Source organism: Choloepus didactylus, chromosome 9 (assembly GCF_015220235.1).
Source record: "Choloepus didactylus isolate mChoDid1 chromosome 9, mChoDid1.pri, whole genome shotgun sequence".
Classification (NCBI taxonomy): Eukaryota; Metazoa; Chordata; class Mammalia; order Pilosa; family Megalonychidae; genus Choloepus; species Choloepus didactylus.
The window spans coordinates 86,779,825-86,802,008 of record NC_051315.1 but is presented as its reverse complement, the minus strand read 5'-3'; the positions used below and the strand labels follow the sequence as shown (position 1 = coordinate 86,802,008).

At 36.7% G+C, this 22,184-nt stretch overlaps 1 protein-coding gene across 3 annotated transcripts in view; it reads right to left on the bottom strand.

Moving 5' to 3' along the window:
• The window catches only part of SLC39A10 (solute carrier family 39 member 10), a 184,673-nt gene that overhangs the window by 46,300 nt on the left and 116,189 nt on the right, over positions 1 to 22,184 (bottom strand). For all 3 annotated transcript variants that reach the window (XM_037850660.1, XM_037850661.1, XM_037850662.1), the window contains one exon: positions 21,100 to 21,307. In XM_037850660.1, coding sequence (XP_037706588.1) covers positions 21,100 to 21,307 — 208 coding nt within the window. The remainder of the gene's footprint in view (positions 1 to 21,099; positions 21,308 to 22,184) is intronic.

The following is a 22,184-nucleotide window of genomic DNA, read 5'->3' as shown; positions in this document are numbered from 1 at the left end:
AGAACACACACAAAATGTTTTCAAATATGACTTATGAGAGGTTTGGTGGGAGCAAGTCTGAGCACATTTCTGTATCCAGGCCATTCATAAACAGGTGTAAGATAACAGAAATAAATGCCAGTGGTTAGGAGGTGGGATATTTTAATTTAGAATGTGGGGATTACTTTGTATGATGGCCTAAAATGAAATAAAAATGTTATTAGATCAAAAAATCCTGCTTATTTTGATATCTATCTAAAGAAAATTTCACTGAAGAGTGACAATTGTGTAAAGGTTTTAATTTAAAATGCTATTTTCCTATCAAATCTGGTATAACTATAAATCCTCTAAAAGATTATATATTGTCTTGTGATAAAAGAAAAAAGGAAAAATGCATTTGTCCATCAGGATAACTGAAAATTTTCATCAAGAAGTAAAAATAGGTATGGAAATGAAACTCTGACCACTTGATGCCAAATTTTAACAATAAAATTGTATTTCTCCAGTGCACATTTTAGTCACAGCATCCAATAACAACACAATAGCTAATTTCTTATGAATTCATTAGCTCATATAACTATAATAGTATGTCATCTATTAGTAATGGAAGCTGTATGGTTTATCTTATATCTTAACAGATAATTACTATGATATAAATATGGGGAAGCTAATGGGGCAAAAGAAGATCCAAACACATAGCAAATGTAGGGAATGATGATCTAGCCATTACACTTAGATTCAGTGGCTCCATCCTTGCAAGGACTTGGGGACAAGGAAGAAGCAGGAACTCAATTCCTGAGGAACCAGAATCAGAGAAAGATTCTTCAAAAGGCAAAATCATGGTTACTATAACCAAATAGGGGGAAGATCCCCCAACTACAGTTGCAATTAAAAGACACCAAAAAAGGGGGATAGCGTACTTATAATTAAACTAAATAAGTTGAAGTTGGTAACAAAAACATTAACCAGAAAATAAAATCTCTCTCAGAGAGAACATACAACTCTCCTTTTCCAAATGTATTTTTCTTTAGTTTGGCAAAAATCCAACCGAGAAGCAACTTGTCTCAAAGCAATCTACCTATAAGCAATTTGGATTAAGAACTTAAAAAATGTACTAAGCTACTGGGAAAAGCCAGAATTCATAATTCTCCAAGACACTCTAGAGAAGGAAAAAATACCTGTACATGCTTGCTAATATTAGTAAGCATATGTGGATAGGGATCACCAGAGCTATAGAAAGACCCAAAATAGACGAGAGAGTAAACCCATTTGATAAGTCTTCAAAATTTTTATTAATCAGAATTATTTTGGCCAACAGTGTACCAGAATTAATCACAAAAACAACCCAGTAAAAGTCTTTTTAAGTTTTATTCCTATGCCTCCCTGCCCAAGAAAATTCATATAACCAGATTAAGATGCTAAAATTAGAATCTATATTTGCCAAAATCTAGTGAATAAATCTAGTTAACCTGATTTATTCCTTTTTCTAGGGTTACATTACATTCTACACTGGGAAATATTTATTTGTTCATTTCTGTATTTCCCTATTAAGTCATCTGCAACAGAAATTATATTTTTTAATCTAAATACGGAGAATATCATTAACTTGATGCAGTAAAATCTGAGATGACTAACAACTTATGCAGTATAATTTAACAAGCCACTAAAATATCAGCATTAGAAGTGTATTTTAAATTTTGAGCTTATTATAAAAGTTAAGTCCATATTGAAGTAACATATACATTCTTATAAGCATATTTATAAAATTCTAATCATTAAGAGTTGAGAGAAAATGTGATTCTATTCCCTAATCATAAAACTAATATCTGATATCTCAATAAAATGAAGATTAAAAAAAAAAACAAAAAACTATTATCTGAAAATGAACATTATTCTAAGTATTATTTCCCCTCTAAAATTCTCATAATACTAACTTCTGGCTAAGGGTGTCCTGAACATCAAGAGTCCTAGAGATTCTATTAGCCATACGTACTTTCAAATTATTCTGGGAAGATAATTCACAATCTCAAATGGCTTCTGTCCAGTTTAGTCAAAAATCAAGTCACTAAATGATAAATTAACCAAAATCTAATTTAGTGAAAATCAATTTGCCAATATGCTAATGGTGAGCTAAATACATTATAAATGAAGACTAAACATGGGCAGTTATCAAACTGAAACTAGCCAAGTGCTTACACATGTTGTTGCGGGGAGGATCTGTGTGGGAAAGGGTGTATGAGCTCATGTATGCACTTACAGATGAATTTCACAAGTATAACACACTCCCAGGAACAATTTCCTAGGTACTAAATTCCTTTCACAAATGTTTGAGGAAGCACATCTGTGAACTAAGAGAAGAAATGCTTTGAAAGAGAAAGCCCACATTATGATTAGAAAATCTCTGACATTTGTTATATTTGACATCTGAAATTCAGGAAGTACAAGAAGAAAACATTATAATCCCACAGAGAAGGAGAAAGCCTTGCATAAATCAATCAAGGGTCATAGCATCACCCAACTTTAGGGAGCACCATTCTCACTGTATTTTTGAAGGAGTCCCATTTATGTGGAATATAACAGGAATAGTACCCTCGGGAGGTGTTTGATGAAATGGTATTGCAAAGAGTTGGGAAAGCTAACCCTCCAATATGAGTTGAGATGTATATGTACACACACAGAATTTTAAAAAATTAGATATATTTCTGGTTTATTGGTTACATGGTTTATTGGTTTATTGCCAATAAATTGGTTATTAACCAACAGCACAAAATGTCAAGGATCAGAAAAAAGAAGTGGCTCTTTGAATCAAAACTAAACAATCTGCATAAAACTGTGAACACCTTATTTAACTCTTTAAAAGAGTTTTTCCTTTCCTTCAACTAGCGCAACTATGCATATTATTTTGCTATATTAAAATATTTTGAAGGCTACCTGCAAAAAGATTTTTAACTGATGAAAAATAAATAAATTGTAGGACTTAAAAGGATCCTGTATCTTTCAATAGCACTTTTTCTAGTAGTTAAAACACAGAGGGCACAATGGGGACTATTATAATATAGTTTCATTACTCCTTAGTGTAGACATTGCCTTGATTGACAAAGTTGGAAGTCATCAAAATATTTTCAATGATGTCACTCATTCTGCACCTTTAAAAAGACAATTGTTCTTAATTTCTTGCTCACTACTAGGTATTCAAACTAGTAACATACTAGCTATTGCCATATTATATAGCTAAATAGGACTTTAATTATCTACACCAGCATCTCCCAAACTCTGCTCATTCAGTTCTGTGAGATGTTAATAGGTGGTATCCAAAATGGGAGGGAGGGGAGAATTTAATAATCAAATCAGTTTTGGTAAAGCTGTGCTCAACAGGTTCCTTTGTTTAATGTACAGTGTCAATCTTTGAAAGAAGAATATAATATGCAGCATTTCTCCAATTTATTTGATCATGGAACCTATTAGTTTATCTCAATGAGCCAGTATCTTGTAGAATACAATCTGGAAAATTATAATTCAGATCAATGTCCTTCTATTTTACAGATCTGCATACTGAGGCACAGAGATGTTAAACGTGAAATAGCTAGCTAAAAGGGCAAAATCAAAACTAAACCCAGAGAAAACCTAAGATGGCAGCTAGGTGAGACAGGGTAAAAACAAACCTCCGTGAAAAATACTAGATAACAGCCAGAAAGTGACCCAGAACACCAGTTCCAGCGATGCACTAGCCGGACAAGATCTACTAAATCCACAGGGACCATGCATTTGGTGAAACCGGGAGTCTGAATTTTGAAACGAGTGAGTGAGCCGGCTGAGAGCCCAGCGGGCGCACTGCAGTGTGGGGAAACTGTGGGTTGGCATTTGGAGACAGACTAGTTCTTTTCAAAAAAAAAAAAAAAAAAAATCTGGGAGCGGCTGCGGTTACAACAGTGAGAACCACGTAGTGAAGCACAGCAGGAGCAGACTGTGCCAACATTTCGCTGTCTGGCATGGAGGACAGCCCGCTGCTGATTGTTTCAGGGCCAGGGGGGCAGAGGGCAGCCAAAAGGAGAAAGAAACCACGCCCCTTGCAGCCTTCTCCCCGGCAGGCTGGGGACGCTCCCGCCCCAGGCCAAAGCTATAGCCCAGAGCTGTGCCAAGGGTCCCAGAGTGACGGGGAGTGTTTGCCGCAGCACTGCGCACACACCACAATATCGGCTGTGGACAGTGGCCTTTAGTGCACCCACAGCTAACTGTCCCGGAGCTGGGAAGGCAGAGCTATGCAGAAAGGGGAAAATTAACACACCCCATTCAACCATCTTTACAGCAGAACAGGAATGCCCCTGCATGGCCCAGTGGCCCAGAGTTTCCCTGGAGGGCCGGTGCACACTTGTGACAAGGCACAACCTTCCCTCAGCAGAGGTCCTCAAAGAGCATGGCTGAGAAGGGGGACCTGCTTGGAAATCCCAGGGACCCCACGCCAATACCAAGGACTTGCGGGTCAGCAGCAGAGACAACCTGTGGCAAGACTGAAATAAAGGCTTAGACTCTTGCAACAGCCTTAAATCTCTGGGAACACCTGGGAGGTTTGATTATTAAAGCTGCCCTGCCTCCCTAACCACACAGACACACGCCCCACATTCAGGGTGGACAGCACCAACAACACACCCAAACTTAGTGCACCAATTGAACCCCACAAGAATCAGATCCCAACACACCACAAAGACAAAGTTGGGGAGAACTGACTTGAGGGGAATTCACGGACACCATCTGCTGGTTAGTTAGAGAAAGTGTACACCACCAAGCTACAGATCTGACAAATTAGAGATAAGTATTTTTTATATCCTGAAAGAACCCTATCAAGTAAAGCAAATGCCAAGAGGCCAAAAACAACAGAAAGTCTTAAAGCATATGTTAAACCAGATGATATGGAGAACCAAAACCCAAACACCCAAATCAAAAGATCAGAAGACACACAGTAGTTGGCGCAATTAATCAAAGAACTAAAGACAAACAATGAGAGCATGGCACAGGATATAAAGGACATAAAGAAAACCTTAGAAGAGCATAAAGAAATTGCAAGAGTAAATAAAAAAATAGAAGATCTTATAGAAATAAAAGAAACTGTTGGCCAAATTAAAAAGACTCTGGATACTCATAATACAAGATTAGAGGAACTTGAACAACGACCCAGCATCCTCGAGGACCACAGAACAGAAAATGAATGAACAAAAGAAAGAATGGGGAAAAAATTAAAAAAATCAAAATGGATCTCAGGGATATGACAGAAAAAATAAAACGTCCAAATTTAAGACTCATTGGTGTCCCAGAAGGGGAAGAGAAGGGTAAAGGTCTAGAAAGAGTATTCAAAGAAATTGTTCAGGAAAACTTCCCAAACCTTCTACACAATATAAATACACAAAGCATAAATACTCAGTGAACTCCAAATAGAATAAATCCAAATAAACCCACTCCAAGACATATTCTGATCAGACTCTCAAATACTGAAGAGAAGGAGCAAGTTCTGAAAGCAGCAAGAGAAAAGCAATTCACCACATACAAAGGAAACAATGTAAGACTAAGTAGTGACTACTCAGCGGCCACCATAAAGGTGATAAGGGAGTGGCATGACATATTTAAAATTCTGAGAGAGAAAAATTTCCAACCAAGAATACTTTACCCAGCAAAACTCTCCTTCAAATTTGAGGCAGAGCTTAAATTTTTCACAGACAAACAAATGCTGAGAGAGTTTGCTAATAAAAGACCTGCCCTACTTCATATACTAAAGGGAGCCCTACAGACAGAGAAACAAAGAAAGGAGAGAGATATATAGAGAAATTTAACAGACATATATAGAACATTACATCCCAAATCACCAGGACACACATTCTTCTCTAGTGATCACAGATCTTTCTCCAGAATAGACCATATGCTGGGACATAAAACAAGCCTCAATAAATTTTTTTTAAAAATTGAATTTATTCAAAGCACAGTCTCTGACCACAATGGAATACAAACAGAAGTCAATAACCATCAGAGACCTAGAAAATTCACAAACACCTGGAGGGTAAAAATTAGAGGGAGATGGAAACATTCCCAGATAATCAAAAGCTGAGGGACTTCAGTAGATCAGTCCTATAAGAAATGCTAAAGGGAAAAGAGTAGGCTGCAAGGAAGGGACACTAAACAATTGACTGAAACCACATGAAGAAATAAAGATTTCCAGTAAAGATCATATGGTAAATATAAATACCAATACTACTGTATTTTTGATTTGTAACTCCACTATTTACTTCCCACAGGATCTAAAATACATAAACTGTAAGGATAAATCAGTGGTTTCGGACTCAATGTAAAATACGTAATTTTTGACAAGAACTACATAAAGGTGGGGGAATGGAGGAGTATAGGAACATAATTTATGTGTCCTATTGAAGATAAGTTGGTATCAAAGAAAAACAAGATTGTTATAGATTTAAGAGGTTAAATTTAAGACCCATCATAAACACAAAGAAAGTATCAGAGAATATGACCACAGAGATTAAAAGTAGAGTACGGGTTACGAGAAGTGGGGGAAGGGGCAATGGGGAGTTAAGAAATGAGCATAGGGTTTCTGTTTGGGGTGAAGGGAAATTTCTAGTAATGGATGGTGGGAAGGTGATAGCATTGCAACATTCTGAATGTGATTAATCCCACTAATGGAATGCTAGGGAGGGGTTAGAATGGAAAGATTTAGGCTGTATATATGTTTCCACAATTGAAAAAAAAAAAAAAAAAAAAAAACTAAACCCCAAATCTTTTAACTCTTAATCCACTGTCTTCTTCACTAAACCATAGTATTTTCAAAGAAACCTGGCCAAGTGATTTATCACTAATGTATTTACCTCATAGAGGCGGCTTCACAGAAAAAAAGGATCTATAAGAAAAATAAGTACAATTAAACATGAAAATAAGAATGAAAACCAAATTTACTAATCCAAGAGGCAATCAATGCTTCAAAATTTGAGCTAATTAGGATAGAGGGAGTGGGACAAAAAAGTACTAAAAAAACAACTTCTGACTACATAAAATCACCAGATTATTCTCATCCTTATTTCAATGTCACCTAAAAATATACATAAGTGGTAAGGTATATCCATTTAAAATATTTATTTCCCAGTGTGGTGGCTTGGAGCTATATACCTCAGAAAAAAATGTTCTTTAACTTAACCCATTTGTGTGGGTGTGAACCCCCTGTAAATAGACCTTTCGATGAGGTTACTTCAGTTAAGGTGTGGCCCAAATGAAACAGGATGGGCCTTCATCCTATTACCACACCCCTTTACAAGCAGAATGAAATTCAGACACAGAGAGAGAAAGTCATAGTAAGAAGCTGAAAGTCAAAGAACCCTGGAAAAGAAGGAAGAAGCCACCAGAGCCAGCCATGTGCATTGCCACGTGACAAAAAAAAAAGCCAAGAACCAAGGATCTCTGGCACCCAGCCCCAGAATGCCACAGTCTTCCGGGAGAAAGCACCACCTTGACGATGTCTTGTTTTGGGACTTCTCCTAGCTTCAAAACCATAAGCCAATAAATTCCCATTGTTTAAGACAACCCACTGCATGGTTTTGGTTTTGTTTTAGCAGCCACTAAACTAAAACCCCATTTAACATAAATTGTCATTTATTTTTGCCAGTGTCAAGAAATAAGAAGGGATTAAGGGCTAGATTCTCCTTTTCAGATAAATCAAGTTTTCTGTGTATTTCCTAAAGACTGCAAATTTTCTATGACATCTGTTCCATTAGCAAAAAAGTTCTATTGTTTGCCTAAGGTAAACACATATTATATGTTTCTTATTCTGAATTATTTATTGTTAATTTTTTAAAAGTTTAGCTTTCTAGCACTAAAAATTTAAGTAACAGACCTCCTAACAAATGTAAATCATCTTCAAAGAATATTGCAATCTTTTTGACCTTTAAGAAGCAATGTCAAGTTTCTTGAATCCACTATACCTGAAGTGTTTCCCTGTGCTATTTAAAAACTTATTTTTAGTACCTATAACTTATTTAAATTTACAAGTAAATTAACTCTATCATAATTTCCTAGATTTAGAAAAGCGTAATTCAGATAATAAAATTGTTTTGATTTCTAATCAAATTGTTATGCTTTTTCATTCATAATTTGCTTAGTATGAAGTTAAGGGAAAAAGGCATTTTTTTATAAAACTCATACCAAACTAACAATATGCAAACTATTAAATTCAACTAGCAAATGTTTTCTTTATATTTACCCAAGACACTATATGCAATAAAAAGCGCCAAATGTCTGAAACAAGCTTCAGTTATTCTGTAAATTAGGTCACTTAAAATGTTAAAGGTCTTCAAGCTTAGTTACTTACCAACTCCCTTTCTCATTATCTAGAAAGAAAATGCATTCTTTTAAAAAGAAGTGCTCATCTGTGGAAACTTTCTAATTAACTTGGTTCAAAGCATGTGCAAGATGGCAATTTTCTACACTGTTTCAGCATTTTAATTGGCAGAAAATGCTTAGTGGCCTATTCAAACACCCCCCACCCACCCCCACAGTAATTAAGCTAGGGTCAACTCTACAACTAAATGCACCAATCCTGTGAAACAAATGATTTCTACCATACACAGTATATAGCATATTTAGTTTACAGCAGTCTTTGAACAAAGTTAATGAGGTAGTAGCTGTGTCACTATGTGAGATTTATACAGAACAAGTTAACCTTTCTTGATGCAGCAGTCATTAGAAATAATTACTAGTAGGGCATTCTCGCTACCAATTATTAACATCCATCAGGACATAATTAATTCAAGCTTCATTTCTGACAATGTTAATAACCACCTGCAAACAACTAATCAATATTCACTATTACTAATGTATTTGTTTCCAAAGCAAGTACTATTTCCTCTAAGGCTTTTCAGATTAAATAAACTGTTACTTTCAATGTTACTATAGTCATGCATCTGTCAACAGCTTCGTTACAATATCTTGATTATGGCAGTATTACAAGATAGACAGTTATTAAAAGTTATAATCCACAACTGATATCAAAACAAAGAACCAGAATATTAAAAAAAAAAAAAAGTCAGCTACTGTTTAAACTCCAGATGAAATAATCTTCTTTTCCCTGTAAGGAACAAATGTATTTTATCTTTAAGTTAAATAATCTCAGACTTGGCTTCGCCTTTCTCCTGCCACAGTGAGAATTTATAGCCACCTGAGAGGGACTCTGACTCTCAAGGTGCTTACTCATCTATAAAGGGCAGTGAGCATGAAGCCAGGGAAGAGGACAAATTTATCTGTCGTAAAATCAGAATTCAAATCTAGTTTGTGGGCCCACTTTTCTCTGCCTTTACTGATTTTATCAGACTAAACTCAGCCTGTCTCCTAGAACACTATTGGATTTCTGTTACTGACTAATCCATACTTACTTATACCAATATTTACCTTTTCTACCACTTTCCTGTATATGCCTGCATTACTTGTCAAATCACTACTAAACGTAACTTTCCACATCTCTCTGCCACTTGATTCTAGCAAAGCACATCTAAGAACCTTTTTAGCAGGAAGCAGCAGAACACAGCAGAGCAGCTGAGGATAGTGGTTAAAATTATAGGCTTTAGACGGAATATGCTAGTTCATAACAGGGTTCTGCCAGCTGTGTGCCCTCAGGCAAGTTACTTAACTTCTCTAAGCCTTCTCTTCCACCCCCATTATAAGTAATAAAAGGACTTATCTCATGGGTTTAATAAATTACATGACATATCCTTGTAAACGTATTTCTATAGCACCTAGTACATGGTAAAGTCACAATATGTAGGCTAATATAATTAGTTATCTAAAGTTATTTTCCTACCGCAGAGAAATAAACCAGGAATAGAAATGTAGGCACCTAGCAGACTTGCTTTGCTTTGAATTGATGGCATTTCCTTTTATTTGTACTCTCTCAAGCTCTAAGGAGTAACTCTACTCCAAATAAAACTTTTATATACTGGAATTTGGTATTCCTAAACATGTTTGCCTAATTCCTATACTTTGAAATTTGAAAAAATTCTATCCTTTCAATTCTTCATTTTGCCAGAATTCAGTTTTTAGTCCATATTCATATATATGTATCATTTTAGTCATTTGTAGTGCTGTTACATCTTAGACATATCAACCAGAATGTCTAAGTTCACAATAATTTCATCATTATTTTGCAATGGTGAAGAAATTTTTGTTTTTATCTGTACTTTCTTAAAACTCCCGATCATTCTGAGAATAGTTTATCATCAAAGTATACCGGGCTGATTGATACATTCATATAAAGATCTTCAAAGGCTCATTTTTTGGGGGTCTTTTTTTTTTTGTTTTTACTGAAAGCTTACAGACTAATATTAAGTGATTTATTCAATCAATCAAAATATGAGTGCTTGCTTTCTGCCACAAAGTGCCTCTTATCCTAGGAACTAGGGATACCAAGATGAAAGATCCAGTCACTGCCTTTAAGCAACTTAAAGTCCAACAAAGACAGAGAATTAATCCAATTATGACGAATCCCCAAGATTTTTAGTATGATGGAAGTATCCAGAGGTGACAAGGAAGAGGACTAATTAAGCCTAGGTCCATCACTAAATTAACCCAGAGGGGATAATCCTTTTGTTGAACCTTTGAGGAATAATAGTAGTCAGCCAAGTAGGGAGGATTCTAAGCAATGAGTTTAGTATGTAAAAAGACATGTTTACATACTAAATGAGAAAAAAAGAGCATAACCTAGTAATCAGTAGTTTATTATGGTTAGAGCTGAGGGAAGAGAAAGGAATTGTATGATGGGGGATAAGAATGGAATGGTAGGCAGGCTCAGATTACACAAAGGAACGCTTTGTAGGCCAAGTAAAGGACTCTGAACTTGGAGAAAATATAGCAGAATGTACAATTTCCTAAAGTATGTTAGAAAAAGTATAACCAGCACATCACATCAAACCCATGTTTCTCATGGATATTATTGTTTAAAATATAAAAGATGTAAAAAAAAATATTAGGTATATAATACAAAATATTTAATAGTGTACAGATACATGGCAAAAATCGTGAAGGTGATACTAGAATAAAGTTTGGAAGACAATGGCATAGTGATTAAGAGCCCAGATATTTTAATATCAAACCTTAGGGTTTGTGGGCTCCATCAATGTTTGTAAGTTAACTTTTCTATGCCTCAGCTTCCTAGCAAGTCTGTGGTTATAATTTAGTGGGGGAAAAAGAATGCATGTCAAACACTTAGCGTAAAGAAATAGATAGCAAAATATTAAACTATCCTGGTTTGAATCCGAGCTCTACTAATCCTGTGACCTTGGGAAAGTTATTGGGAAAGTCATTACCCACCTGATAGAACTCTTGTGAGAAATAAATGAATTAAGTATAGAACAGTGCCTGCATTGTATATTGTTAAATAATAAAATAAAATTATTATTAAATAAGTGTTACCTATCAATATAAAGAAAAAATTCAAAAATTTTGTATCAGAGAATCCTGTGTGCATTTTAGAAAGATAAATCTAGCTTAAGCGCTAAGGATGTTCTGCAAGAGGAATAGGAGCAAAGGCAGGGAAAGTTATGAAATTTCAACAATTCAATAAAGAAACAACGACTTGAACTAAAGTTATGACAGACAGTATGGGGTTAGGAGAACAGACTCAACTGAACTTGGTAACTGATTAAACAAGGGACAAAAAAAAAAAAAAGGGAAAAAGCATAAAAGAAATGTCAAGGATTTCCAGATTTTGGCAAAAGAATGAATTATAATGGCATTTGGGATTCAAGAAGAGGTAGAGACTTTGTGTGGAGAGGAAGCTTTGGAAATACTAAGTGGAAGGTAACTGTGAACATAAAGGAGCTATCCAGCCAGTCAGATATGATGAAAAATTAGAGCCTGGAAAGAATTTGAAAACAGATTTGGTTTTACCCTAGTTGAAGCGCTCTAGAAGTGCCCATGATGAAGTTCATGTGCCAATTATCTGGCAATGCTGAGACACGGGCTTCCCTTTTAACTTCTTTAAAAACTTAATAGGGAGGCGGGGCAAGATGGCAGACTGGTGAGCTGTATGTTTTAGTTACTCCTCCAGGAAAGTAGGTAGAAAGCCAGGAACTGCGTGGACTGGACACCACAGAGCAATATGACTTTGGGCATACTTCATACAACACTCATGAAAACGTGGAACTGCTGAGATCAGCGAAATCTGTAAGTTTTGGCGGCCAGGGGACCCGCACCCCTCCCTGCCAGGCTCAGTCCCGGGGGAGGAGGGGCTGTCAGTTCCGGGAAGGAGAAGGGAGAACTGCAGTGGCTGCCCTTATCGGAAACTCATTCTACTGATTCAAACTCCAACCATAGATAGACTGAGACCAGACACCAGAGAATCTGAGAGCAGCCAGCCCAGCAGAGAGGAGACAGGCATAGAAAAAAAACAACACGAAAAACTCTAAAATAAAAGCGGAGGATTTTTGGAGTTCTGGTGAACACAGAAAGGGGAAGGGCCCTGAGGCGCATATGCAAATCCAGAAGAAAAGCTGATCTCTCTGCCCTGTGGACCTTTCCTTAATGGCCCTGGTTGCTTTGTATCTTAGCATTTCAATAACCCATTAGATCTCTGAGGAGGGCCCTTTTTTTTTTTTTTTTTTTTTTTTTTTTTAATCCTTTTTTCTTTTTCTAAAACAATTACTCTAAGAAGCCCAATACAGAAAGCTTCAAAGACTTGCTATTTGGGCAGGTCAAGTCAAGAGCAGAACTAGGAGAGCTCTGAGACAAAACGCAATAATCCAGTGGCTGAGAAAAGTCACTAAACAACACAACTTCCCAAGAAAAGGGGGGTGTCCGCTCACAGCCATCATCCTGGTGGACAGGAAACACTCCTGCCCATCGCCAGCCCCATAGCCCAGAACTGCCCCAGACAAACCAGTGTGACGGAAGTGCTTCAAATAACAGGCACACACCACAAAACTGGGCGTGGACATTAGCCTTCCCTGCAACCTCAGCTGATTGTCCCAGAGTTGGGAAGGCAGAGCAGTGCGAATTAACAAAGCCCCATTCAGCCATCATTTCAGCAGACTGGGAGCCTCCCTACACAGCCCAGCAGCGCAGAACTGCCCTGGGGGGACGGCACTCACCTGTGACATAGCACAGCCATCCCTCAACAGAGGACCCGGGGTGCACGGCCTGGAAGAGGGGCCCACTTGCAAGTCTCAGGAGCCATACACCAATACCAAGGACTTGTGGGTCAGTGGCAGAGACAAACTGTGGCAGGACTGAACTGAAGGATTAGACTATTGCAGCAGCTTTAAAACTCTAGGATCACCAGGGAGATTTGATTGTTAGAGCCACCCCCCCCTCTCTGACTGCCCAGAAACACGCCCCATATACAGGGCAGGCAACACCAACTACACACGCAACCTTGGTACACTAATTGGACCTCACGAGACTCACTCCCCCACTCACCAAAAAGGCTAAGCAGGGGAGAACTGGCTTGTGGAGAACAGGTGGTTCGTGGATGCCACCTGCTGGTTAGTTAGAGAAAGTATACTCCACGAAGCTGTACATCTGATAAATTAGAGATAAGGACTTCAATTGGTCTACAAATCCTAAATGAACCCTATCAAGTTCAGCAAATGCCATGAGGCCAAAAACAACAGAAAATTATAAAGCATATGAAAAAACCAGACGATATGGATAACCCAAGCCCAAGCACCCAAATCAAAAGACCAGAAGAGACACAACACCTAGAGCAGCTACTCAAAGAACTAAAGATGAACAATGAGACCATAGTACGGGAGATAAAGGAAATCAAGAAGACCCTAGAAGAGCATAAAGAAGACATTGCAAGACTAAATAAAAAAATGGATGATCTTATGGAAATTAAAGAAACTGTTGACCAAATTAAAAAGATTCTGGACACTCATAGTACAAGACTAGAGGAAGTTGAACAACGAATCAGTGACCTCGAAGGTGACAGAATGGAAAATGAAAGCATAAAAGAAAGAATGGGGAAAAAAATTGAAAAAATCGAAATGGACCTCAGGGATATGACAGATAATATGAAACGTCCAAATATAAGACTCACTGGTGTCCCAGAAGGGGAAGAAAAGGGTAAAGGTCTAGGAAGAGTATTCAAAGAAATTGTTGGGGAAAACTTCCCAAATCTTCTAAACAACATAAATACATAAATCATAAATGCTCAGCGAACTCCAAATAGAATAAATCCAAATAAACCCACTCCGAGACATATACTGATCACACTATCAAACACAGAAGAGAAGGAGCAAGTTCTGAAAGCAGCAAGAGAAAAGCAATTCACCACATACAAAGGACACAGCATAAGACCAAGTACTGACTACTCAGCAGCCACCATGGAGGCAAGAAGGCAGTGGCACGATATATTTAAAATTCTGAGTGAGAAAAATTTCCAGCCAAGAATACTTTATCCAGCAAAGCTCTCCTTCAAATTCGAGGGAGAGCTTAAATTTTTCACAGACAAACAAATGCTGAGAGAATTTGCTAACAAGAGACCTGCCCTACTGGAGATACTCAAGGGAGCCCTACAGACAGAGAAACAAAGAAAGGACAGAGAGACTTAGAGAAAGGTTCAGTACTAAAGAGATTCGGTATGGGTACAATAAAGGATATTAATAGACAGAGGGGAAAAATATGACAAACATAAACCAAAGGATAAGATGGCTGATTCAAGAAATGCCTTCACGGTTATAACGTTGAATGTAAATGGATTAAACTCCCCAATTAAAAGATATAGATTCGCAGAATGGATCAAAAAAAAATGAGCCATCAATATGTTGCATACAAGAGACTCATCTTAGACACAGGGACACAATGAAACTCAAAGTGAAAGGATGGAAAAAAATATTTCATGCAAGCTACAGCCAAAAGAAAGCAGGTGTAGCAATATTAATCTCAGATAAAATAGACTTCAAATGCAGGGATGTTTTGAGAGACAAAGAAGGCCACTACGTACTAATAAAAGGGGCAATTCAGCAAGAAGAAATAACAATCGTAAATGTCTATGCACCCAACCAAGGTGCCACAAAATACCTGAGAGAAACACTGGCAAAACTAAAGGAAGCAATTGATGTTTCCACAATAATTGTGGGAGACTTCAACACATCACTCTCTCCTATAGATAGATCAACCAGACAGAAGACCAATAAGGAAATTGAAAACCTAAACAATCTGATAAATGAATTAGATTTACCAGACATCTACAGGACATTACATCCCAAATCACCAGGATACACATACTTTTCTAGTGCTCATGGAACTTTCTCCAGAATAGATCATATGCTGGGACATAAAACAAGCCTCAATAAATTTAAAAAGATTGAAATTATTCAAAGCACATTCTCTGACCACAATGGAATACAATTAGAAGTCAATAACCATCAGAGACTTAGAAAATTCACAAATACCTGGAGGTTAAACAACACACTCCTAAACAATCAATGGGTTAAAGAAGAAATAGCAAGAGAAATTGCTAAATATATAGAGACGAATGAAAATGAGAACACAACATACCAAAACCTATGGGATGCAGCAAAAGCAGTGCTAAGGGGGAAATTTATAGCACTAAACGCATATATTAAAAAGGAAGAAAGAGCCAAAATCAAAGAACTAATGGATCAACTGAAGAAGCTAGACAATGAACAGCAAACCAATCCTAAACCAAGTACAAGAAAAGAAATAACAAGGATTAAAGCAGAAATAAATGACATAGAGAACAAAAAAACAATAGAGAGGATAAATATCACCAAAAGTTGGTTCTTTGAGAAGATCAACAAGATTGACAAGCCCCTAGCTAGACTGACAAAATCAAAAAGAGAGAAGACCCATATAAACAAAATAATGAATGAAAAAGGTGACATAACTGCAGATCCTGAAGAAATTAAAAAAATTATAAGAGGATACTATGAACAACAGTATGGCAACAAACTGGATAATGTAGAGGAAATGGACAATTTCCTGGAAACATATGAACAACCTAGACTGACCAGAGAAGAAATAGAAGACCTCAACCAACCCATCACAAGCAAAGAGATCCAATCAGTCATCAAAAATCTTCCCACAAATAAATGCCCAGGGCCAGATGGCTTCACAGGGGAATTCTACCAAACTTTCCAGAAAGAACTGACACCAATCTTACTCAAACTCTTTCAAAACATTGAAGAAAATGGAACACTACCTAACTCATTTTATGAAGCTAACATCAATCTAATACCAAAACCAGGCAAAGATATTACAAAAAAGGAAAACTACCGGCCAATCTCCCTAATGAATATAGATGCAAAAATCCTCAACAAAATACTTGCAAATCGAATCCAAAGACACATTAAAAAAATCATACACCATGACCAAGTGGGGTTTATTCCAGGCATGCAAGGATGGTTCAACATAAGAAAATCAATCAATGTATTACAACACATTAACAAGTCAAAAGGGAAAAATCAGTTGATCATCTCAATAGATGCTGAAAAAGCATTTGACAAAATCCAACATCCCTTTTTGATAAAAACACTTCAAAAGGTAGGAATTGAAGGAAACTTCCTCAACATCATAAAGAGCATATATGAAAAACCCACAGCCAGCATAGTACTCAATGGAGAAAGACTGAAAGCCTTCCCTCTAAGATCAGGAACAAGACAACGATGCCCACTATCACCACTGTTATTCAACATTGTGCTGGAAGTGCTAGCCAGGGCAATCCGGCAAGACAAAGAAATAAAAGGCATCCAAATTGGAAAAGAAGAAGTAAAACTGTCATTGTTTGCAGATGATATGATCTTATATCTAGAAAACCCTGAGAAATCGACGATACAGCTACTAGAGCTAATAAACAAATTTAGCAAAGTAGCGGGATACAAGGTTAATGCACATAAGTCAGTAATGTTTCTATATGCTAGAAATGAACAAACTGAAGAGACACTCAAGAAACAGATACCATTTTCAATAGCAACTAAAAAAATCAAGTACCTAGGAATAAACTTAACCAAAGATGTAAAAGACCTATACAAAGAAAACTACATAACTCTACTAAAAGAAATAGAAGGGGACCTTAAAAGATGGAAAAATATTCCATGTTCATGGATAGGAAGGCTAAATGTCATTAAGATGTCAATTCTACCCAAACTCATCTACAGATTCAATGCAATCCCAATCAAAATTCCAACAACCTACTTTGCAGACTTGGAAAAGCTAGTTATCAAATTTATTTGGAAAGGGAAGATGCCTCGAATTGCTAAAGACACTCTAAAAAAGAAAAACGAAGTGGGAGGACTTACACTCCCTGACTTTGAAGCTTATTATAAAGCCACAGTTACCAAAACAGCATGGTACTGGCACAAAGATAGACATATAGATCAATGGAATCGAATTGAGAATTCGGAGATAGACCCTCAGATCTATGGCCGACTGATCTTTGATAAGGCCCCCAAAGTCACTGAACTGAGTCATAATGGTCTTTTCAACAAATGGGGCTGGGAGAGTTGGATATCCATATCCAAAAGAATGAAAGAGGACCCCTACCTCACCCCCTACACAAAAATTAACTCAAAATGGACCAAAGATCTCAATATAAAAGAAAGTACCATAAAACTCCTAGAAGATAATGTAGGAAAACATCTTCAAGACCTTGTATTAGGCGGCCACTTCCTAGACTTTACACCCAAAGCACAAGCAACAAAAGAGAAAATAGATAAATGGGAACTCCTCAAGCTTAGAAGTTTCTGCACCTCAAAGGAATTTCTCAAAAAGGTAAAGAGGCAGCCAACTCAATGGGAAAAAATTTTGGAAACCATGTATCTGACAAAAGACTGATATCTTGCATATATAAAGAAATCCTACAACTCAATGACAATAGTACAGTCGGCCCAATTATAAAATGGGCAAAAGATATGAAAAGACAGTTCTCTGAAGAGGAAATACAAATGGCCAAGAAACACATGAAAAAATGTTCAGCTTCACTAGCTATTAGAGAGATGCAAATTAAGACCACAATGAGATACCATCTAACACCGGTTAGAATGGCTGCCATTAAACAAACAGGAAACTACAGATGCTGGAGGGGATGTGGAGAAATTGGAACTCTTATTCACTGTTGGTGGGACTGTATAATGGTTCAGCCACTCTGGAAGTCAGTCTGGCAGTTCCTTAGAAAACTAGATATAGAGTTACCATTCGACCCAGCGATTGCACTTCTCGGTATATACCCGGAAGATCGGAAAGCAGTGACACGAACAGATATCTGCACGCCAATGTTCATAGCAGCATTATTCACAATTGCCAAGAGATGGAAACAACCCAAATGTCCTTCAACAGATGAGTGGATAAATAAAATGTGGTATATACACACGATGGAATACTACGCGGCAGTAAGAAGGAACTATCTCGTCAAACATATGACAACATGGATGAACCTTGAAGACATAATGCTGAGCGAAATAAGCCAGGCACAAAAAGAGAAATATTATATGCTACCACTAATGTGAACTTTGAAAAATATAAAACAAATGGCTTATAATGTAGAATGTAGGGGAACTAGCAATAGAGAGCAATTAAGGAAGGGAGAAGAATTATCCAAGAAGAACAGATAAGCTATTTAACGTTCTGGGGATTCTCAGGAATGACTATGGTCTGTTAATTTCTCATGGATATAGTAGGAGCAAGTTCACAGAAATGTTGCTATATTAGGTAACTTTCTTGGGGTAAAGTAGGAACATGTTGGAAGTTAAGCAGTTATCTTAGGTTAGTTGTCTTTTTCTTACTCCCTTGTTATGGTCTCTTTAAAATGTTCTTTTACTGTATGTTTGTTTTCTTTTTAACTTTTTTTTCATACAGTTGATTTAAAAAAGAAGGGAAAGTTAAAAAAAAAAAAAAAAGAAAAAAGACAAACAAGGAAAAAAAAAAAAAGATGTAGTGCCCCCTTGAGGAGCCTGTGGAGAATGCAGGGGTATTCGCCTACCCCACCTCCATGGTTGCTAACATGACCACAGACATAGGGGACTGGTGGTTTGATGGGTTGAGCCCTCTACCACAGGTTTTACCCTTGGGAAGACGGTTGCTGCAAAGGAGAGGCTAGGCCTCCCTATGGTTGTGCCTAAGAGCCTCCTCCCGAATGCCTCTTTGTTGCTCAGATGTGGCCCTGTCTCTGTAGCTAAGCCAACTTGAAAGGTGAAATCACTGCCCTCCCCCCTACGTGGGATCAGACACCCAGGGGAGTGAATCTCCCTGGCAACGTGGAATATGACTCCCGGGGAGGAATGTAGACCTGGCATCGTGGGACGGAGAACATCTTCTTGACCAAAAGGGGGATGTGAAAGGAAATGAAATAAGCTTCAGAGGCAGAGAGAATCCAAAAGGAGCCGAGACGTCACTTTGGTGGGCACTCTTACGCACACTTTAGACAACCCTTTTTAGGTTCTAAAGAATTGGGGTAGCTGGTGGTGGATACCTGAAACTATCAAACTACAACCCAGAACCCATGAATCACGAAGACAGTTGTATAAAAATGTAGCTTATGAGGGGTGACAAGGGGATTGGGAAAGCCATAAGGACCACACTCCACTTTGTCTAGTTTATAGATGGATGAGTAGAAAAATAGGGGAAGGAAACAAACAGACAAAGGTACCCAGTGTTCTTTTTTACTTCAATTGCTCTTTTTCACTCTAATTATTATTCTTGTTATTGTTGTGTGTGTGCTAATGAAGGTGTCAGGGATTGATTTGGGTGATGAATGTACAACTATGTAATGGTACTGTGAACAATCGAAAGTACGATTTGTTTTGTATGACTGCGTGGTATATGAATATATCTCAATAAAATGAAGATTTAAAAAAAAAAAAAAAAAAAAAAAAGACATAATGCTGAGCAAAATAAGCCAGGCAGAAAAAGAGACATATTGTATGTTACCACTAATGTGAATTCTGTGAAAAATGTACAAAGTTTTATACTGTAGAATGTAGGAGACCTAGAGATACCAATTAGTGGAGGGGGAATGATAATCTAATAAGAACAGATAAACTATGGAGGGTAATCTCAATGTTATGGGAATGCTCAGGAATGATTATGGTTTGTAAACTTTCTTGGATATAGTAAGATCATGTTGGAAGCAATAGAGTTATTTTAGGTTTTTTTTTCTCTTATTCGTTTGTTTTCTTAGGGGTTGTTAATTTTCTTGGGGTATGGTAGGAACATGTTGGAAGCAATGTACTTATTTTAGATTATTTGTTTTTCTTACTCCTCTGTTTGGACATGGTTTATTAATTTTCTTGGGGTATGGTAGGAACATATTGGAAGCAAAGTAATTATTTTAGGTTATTTGTTTTCCTTAATCCATTGCTTTGTTTGAAATGTTGTGGGGTTTTTTTGGTTGTTGTTTGCCTGTTTGTTTTTAATTTTTTGATAAACAAAGTTAAAAAATTGAAAAAAAATCAGTAGAAAAATGGGAGTAAAAACTAAATGACAAATAGGGTGGGATGAGGGGATGGTTTGGGTATTCTCTTTTCACTTTTATTTTTTATTCTTATTCTGATTCTTTCTGATGTAAGGAAAATGTTCAGAAATAGATTGTGGTGATGAACGCATAACTATATGATCATACTGTGAACAGTTGATTGTATACCATGGATGACTGTATGGTTTGTGAATATATTTCAATAAAACTGAATTAAAAAAAAAAAAAAAAAAAACTTAATAGGTGCTTTTCATCAGAACCGCCCATTCCCCACCCCCCAAATATAAAAGGTCAAGTAATTATAATACCAAATAGCTTTAATTAGGGGTCCCATTATTTACTTTTGTCCATCAAGAAGGAACCATTAATCCAAACCTTTATCTCCTTTTTAATCTAAGTCTCTATTCATAGCAAATTACTCCTCTGTAATGCCATGAGATAAGTAATATCAACTGTCTCTCCTGTCTTCCCCCAATCTTTTAAAAACATGTATATCTAAACTGGATTTTAAAATATCTAAAGTCTAAAACCAAAAGGAAGTCAACAATTTGGATTTACTTTTTAATTCAGGTACATTTTTAAAGAAGTATGTAAGGCAATAAACCTTTCAACAGGGACAATTTTGAGGAGAAAAACTTAAATCTCTTTCTTACCTGATGCACCTATATTTGCCTTATCTTCAGGAACCAGATTTTTATCCTTATTTAAATCTTCAACTAAAAGTTTGTCAAAATGCTCAATACAAACTCTGCTGTCAATTTGATATAACAACGCAGGGCAAATGTATGTAAATAGATCAGGTGAGATTGGAGAGTTGCCACCATGACCATAGTATCTTAACAACTGAGTGACGTTCAAACACTGCAAAGAAATTGATAGAACAAATTAAGTATAAGGGTATCTTTAAGAAGATTAAGCAGAAAAAGAAATTACCATCTATAATAAAAAACAGTCTGAATATTACTTGAAAACAATCTGTAATATACAGGTATCTATTACAACTAAAACTTGTTAGGTATTTATAATAGGAATACATTCAACTAGATTACCCAAGACTAAGGATTTTAACCATATTTCCACCCCAATACTTGAGAGATAATGACTTCCTGCCATCCATAAGAATGATTCACAACTAGTGTTCCAAAGATTCTTAAGGGATGAGGAGAAAAGTCACTTCCCTAGTCAAATTGTAATCATCAATGACTTGAGATTCTTATTTGTGACATAGTTTTAATTTAATATAGAGCACTTTAATAACTTTATATAAAATATACCATAATAAGACATTTAACTACCAAAGACATCTGGAAAGACTATTATACTGGGAAATTCTAGCCCAATGCTAGTTATGAGAAGGAGACAAAACTGGAAGATTATAGAAGGCAGCTTCATCCACTGATATTTTTTTTTTTCTTTTTTTAAGAAAAGCACCAAATAAACAAGCTTGGATTCTATCATACAGTTACAGCAAAGGAAGTGGTATTTTCCCTTTTTCACACACAGCCACTCTGGATGCAAGCTAGTTTATTTACTTGTTACCTCCTTACATGATTTTATCTATGGTACCAACAAACAAAACAAAACAATGATTCTTCTCAGGTCTTAATTACCATGAAGTACTACCCTAATACACAGAACATTTTCAGAAATCCTGAGAGAATTTCTACATACATCAGACCTGTAATACAAAATAAACAGGTCTGATGATGCAGAATCCATAGATCTAAGAAAAAGACAA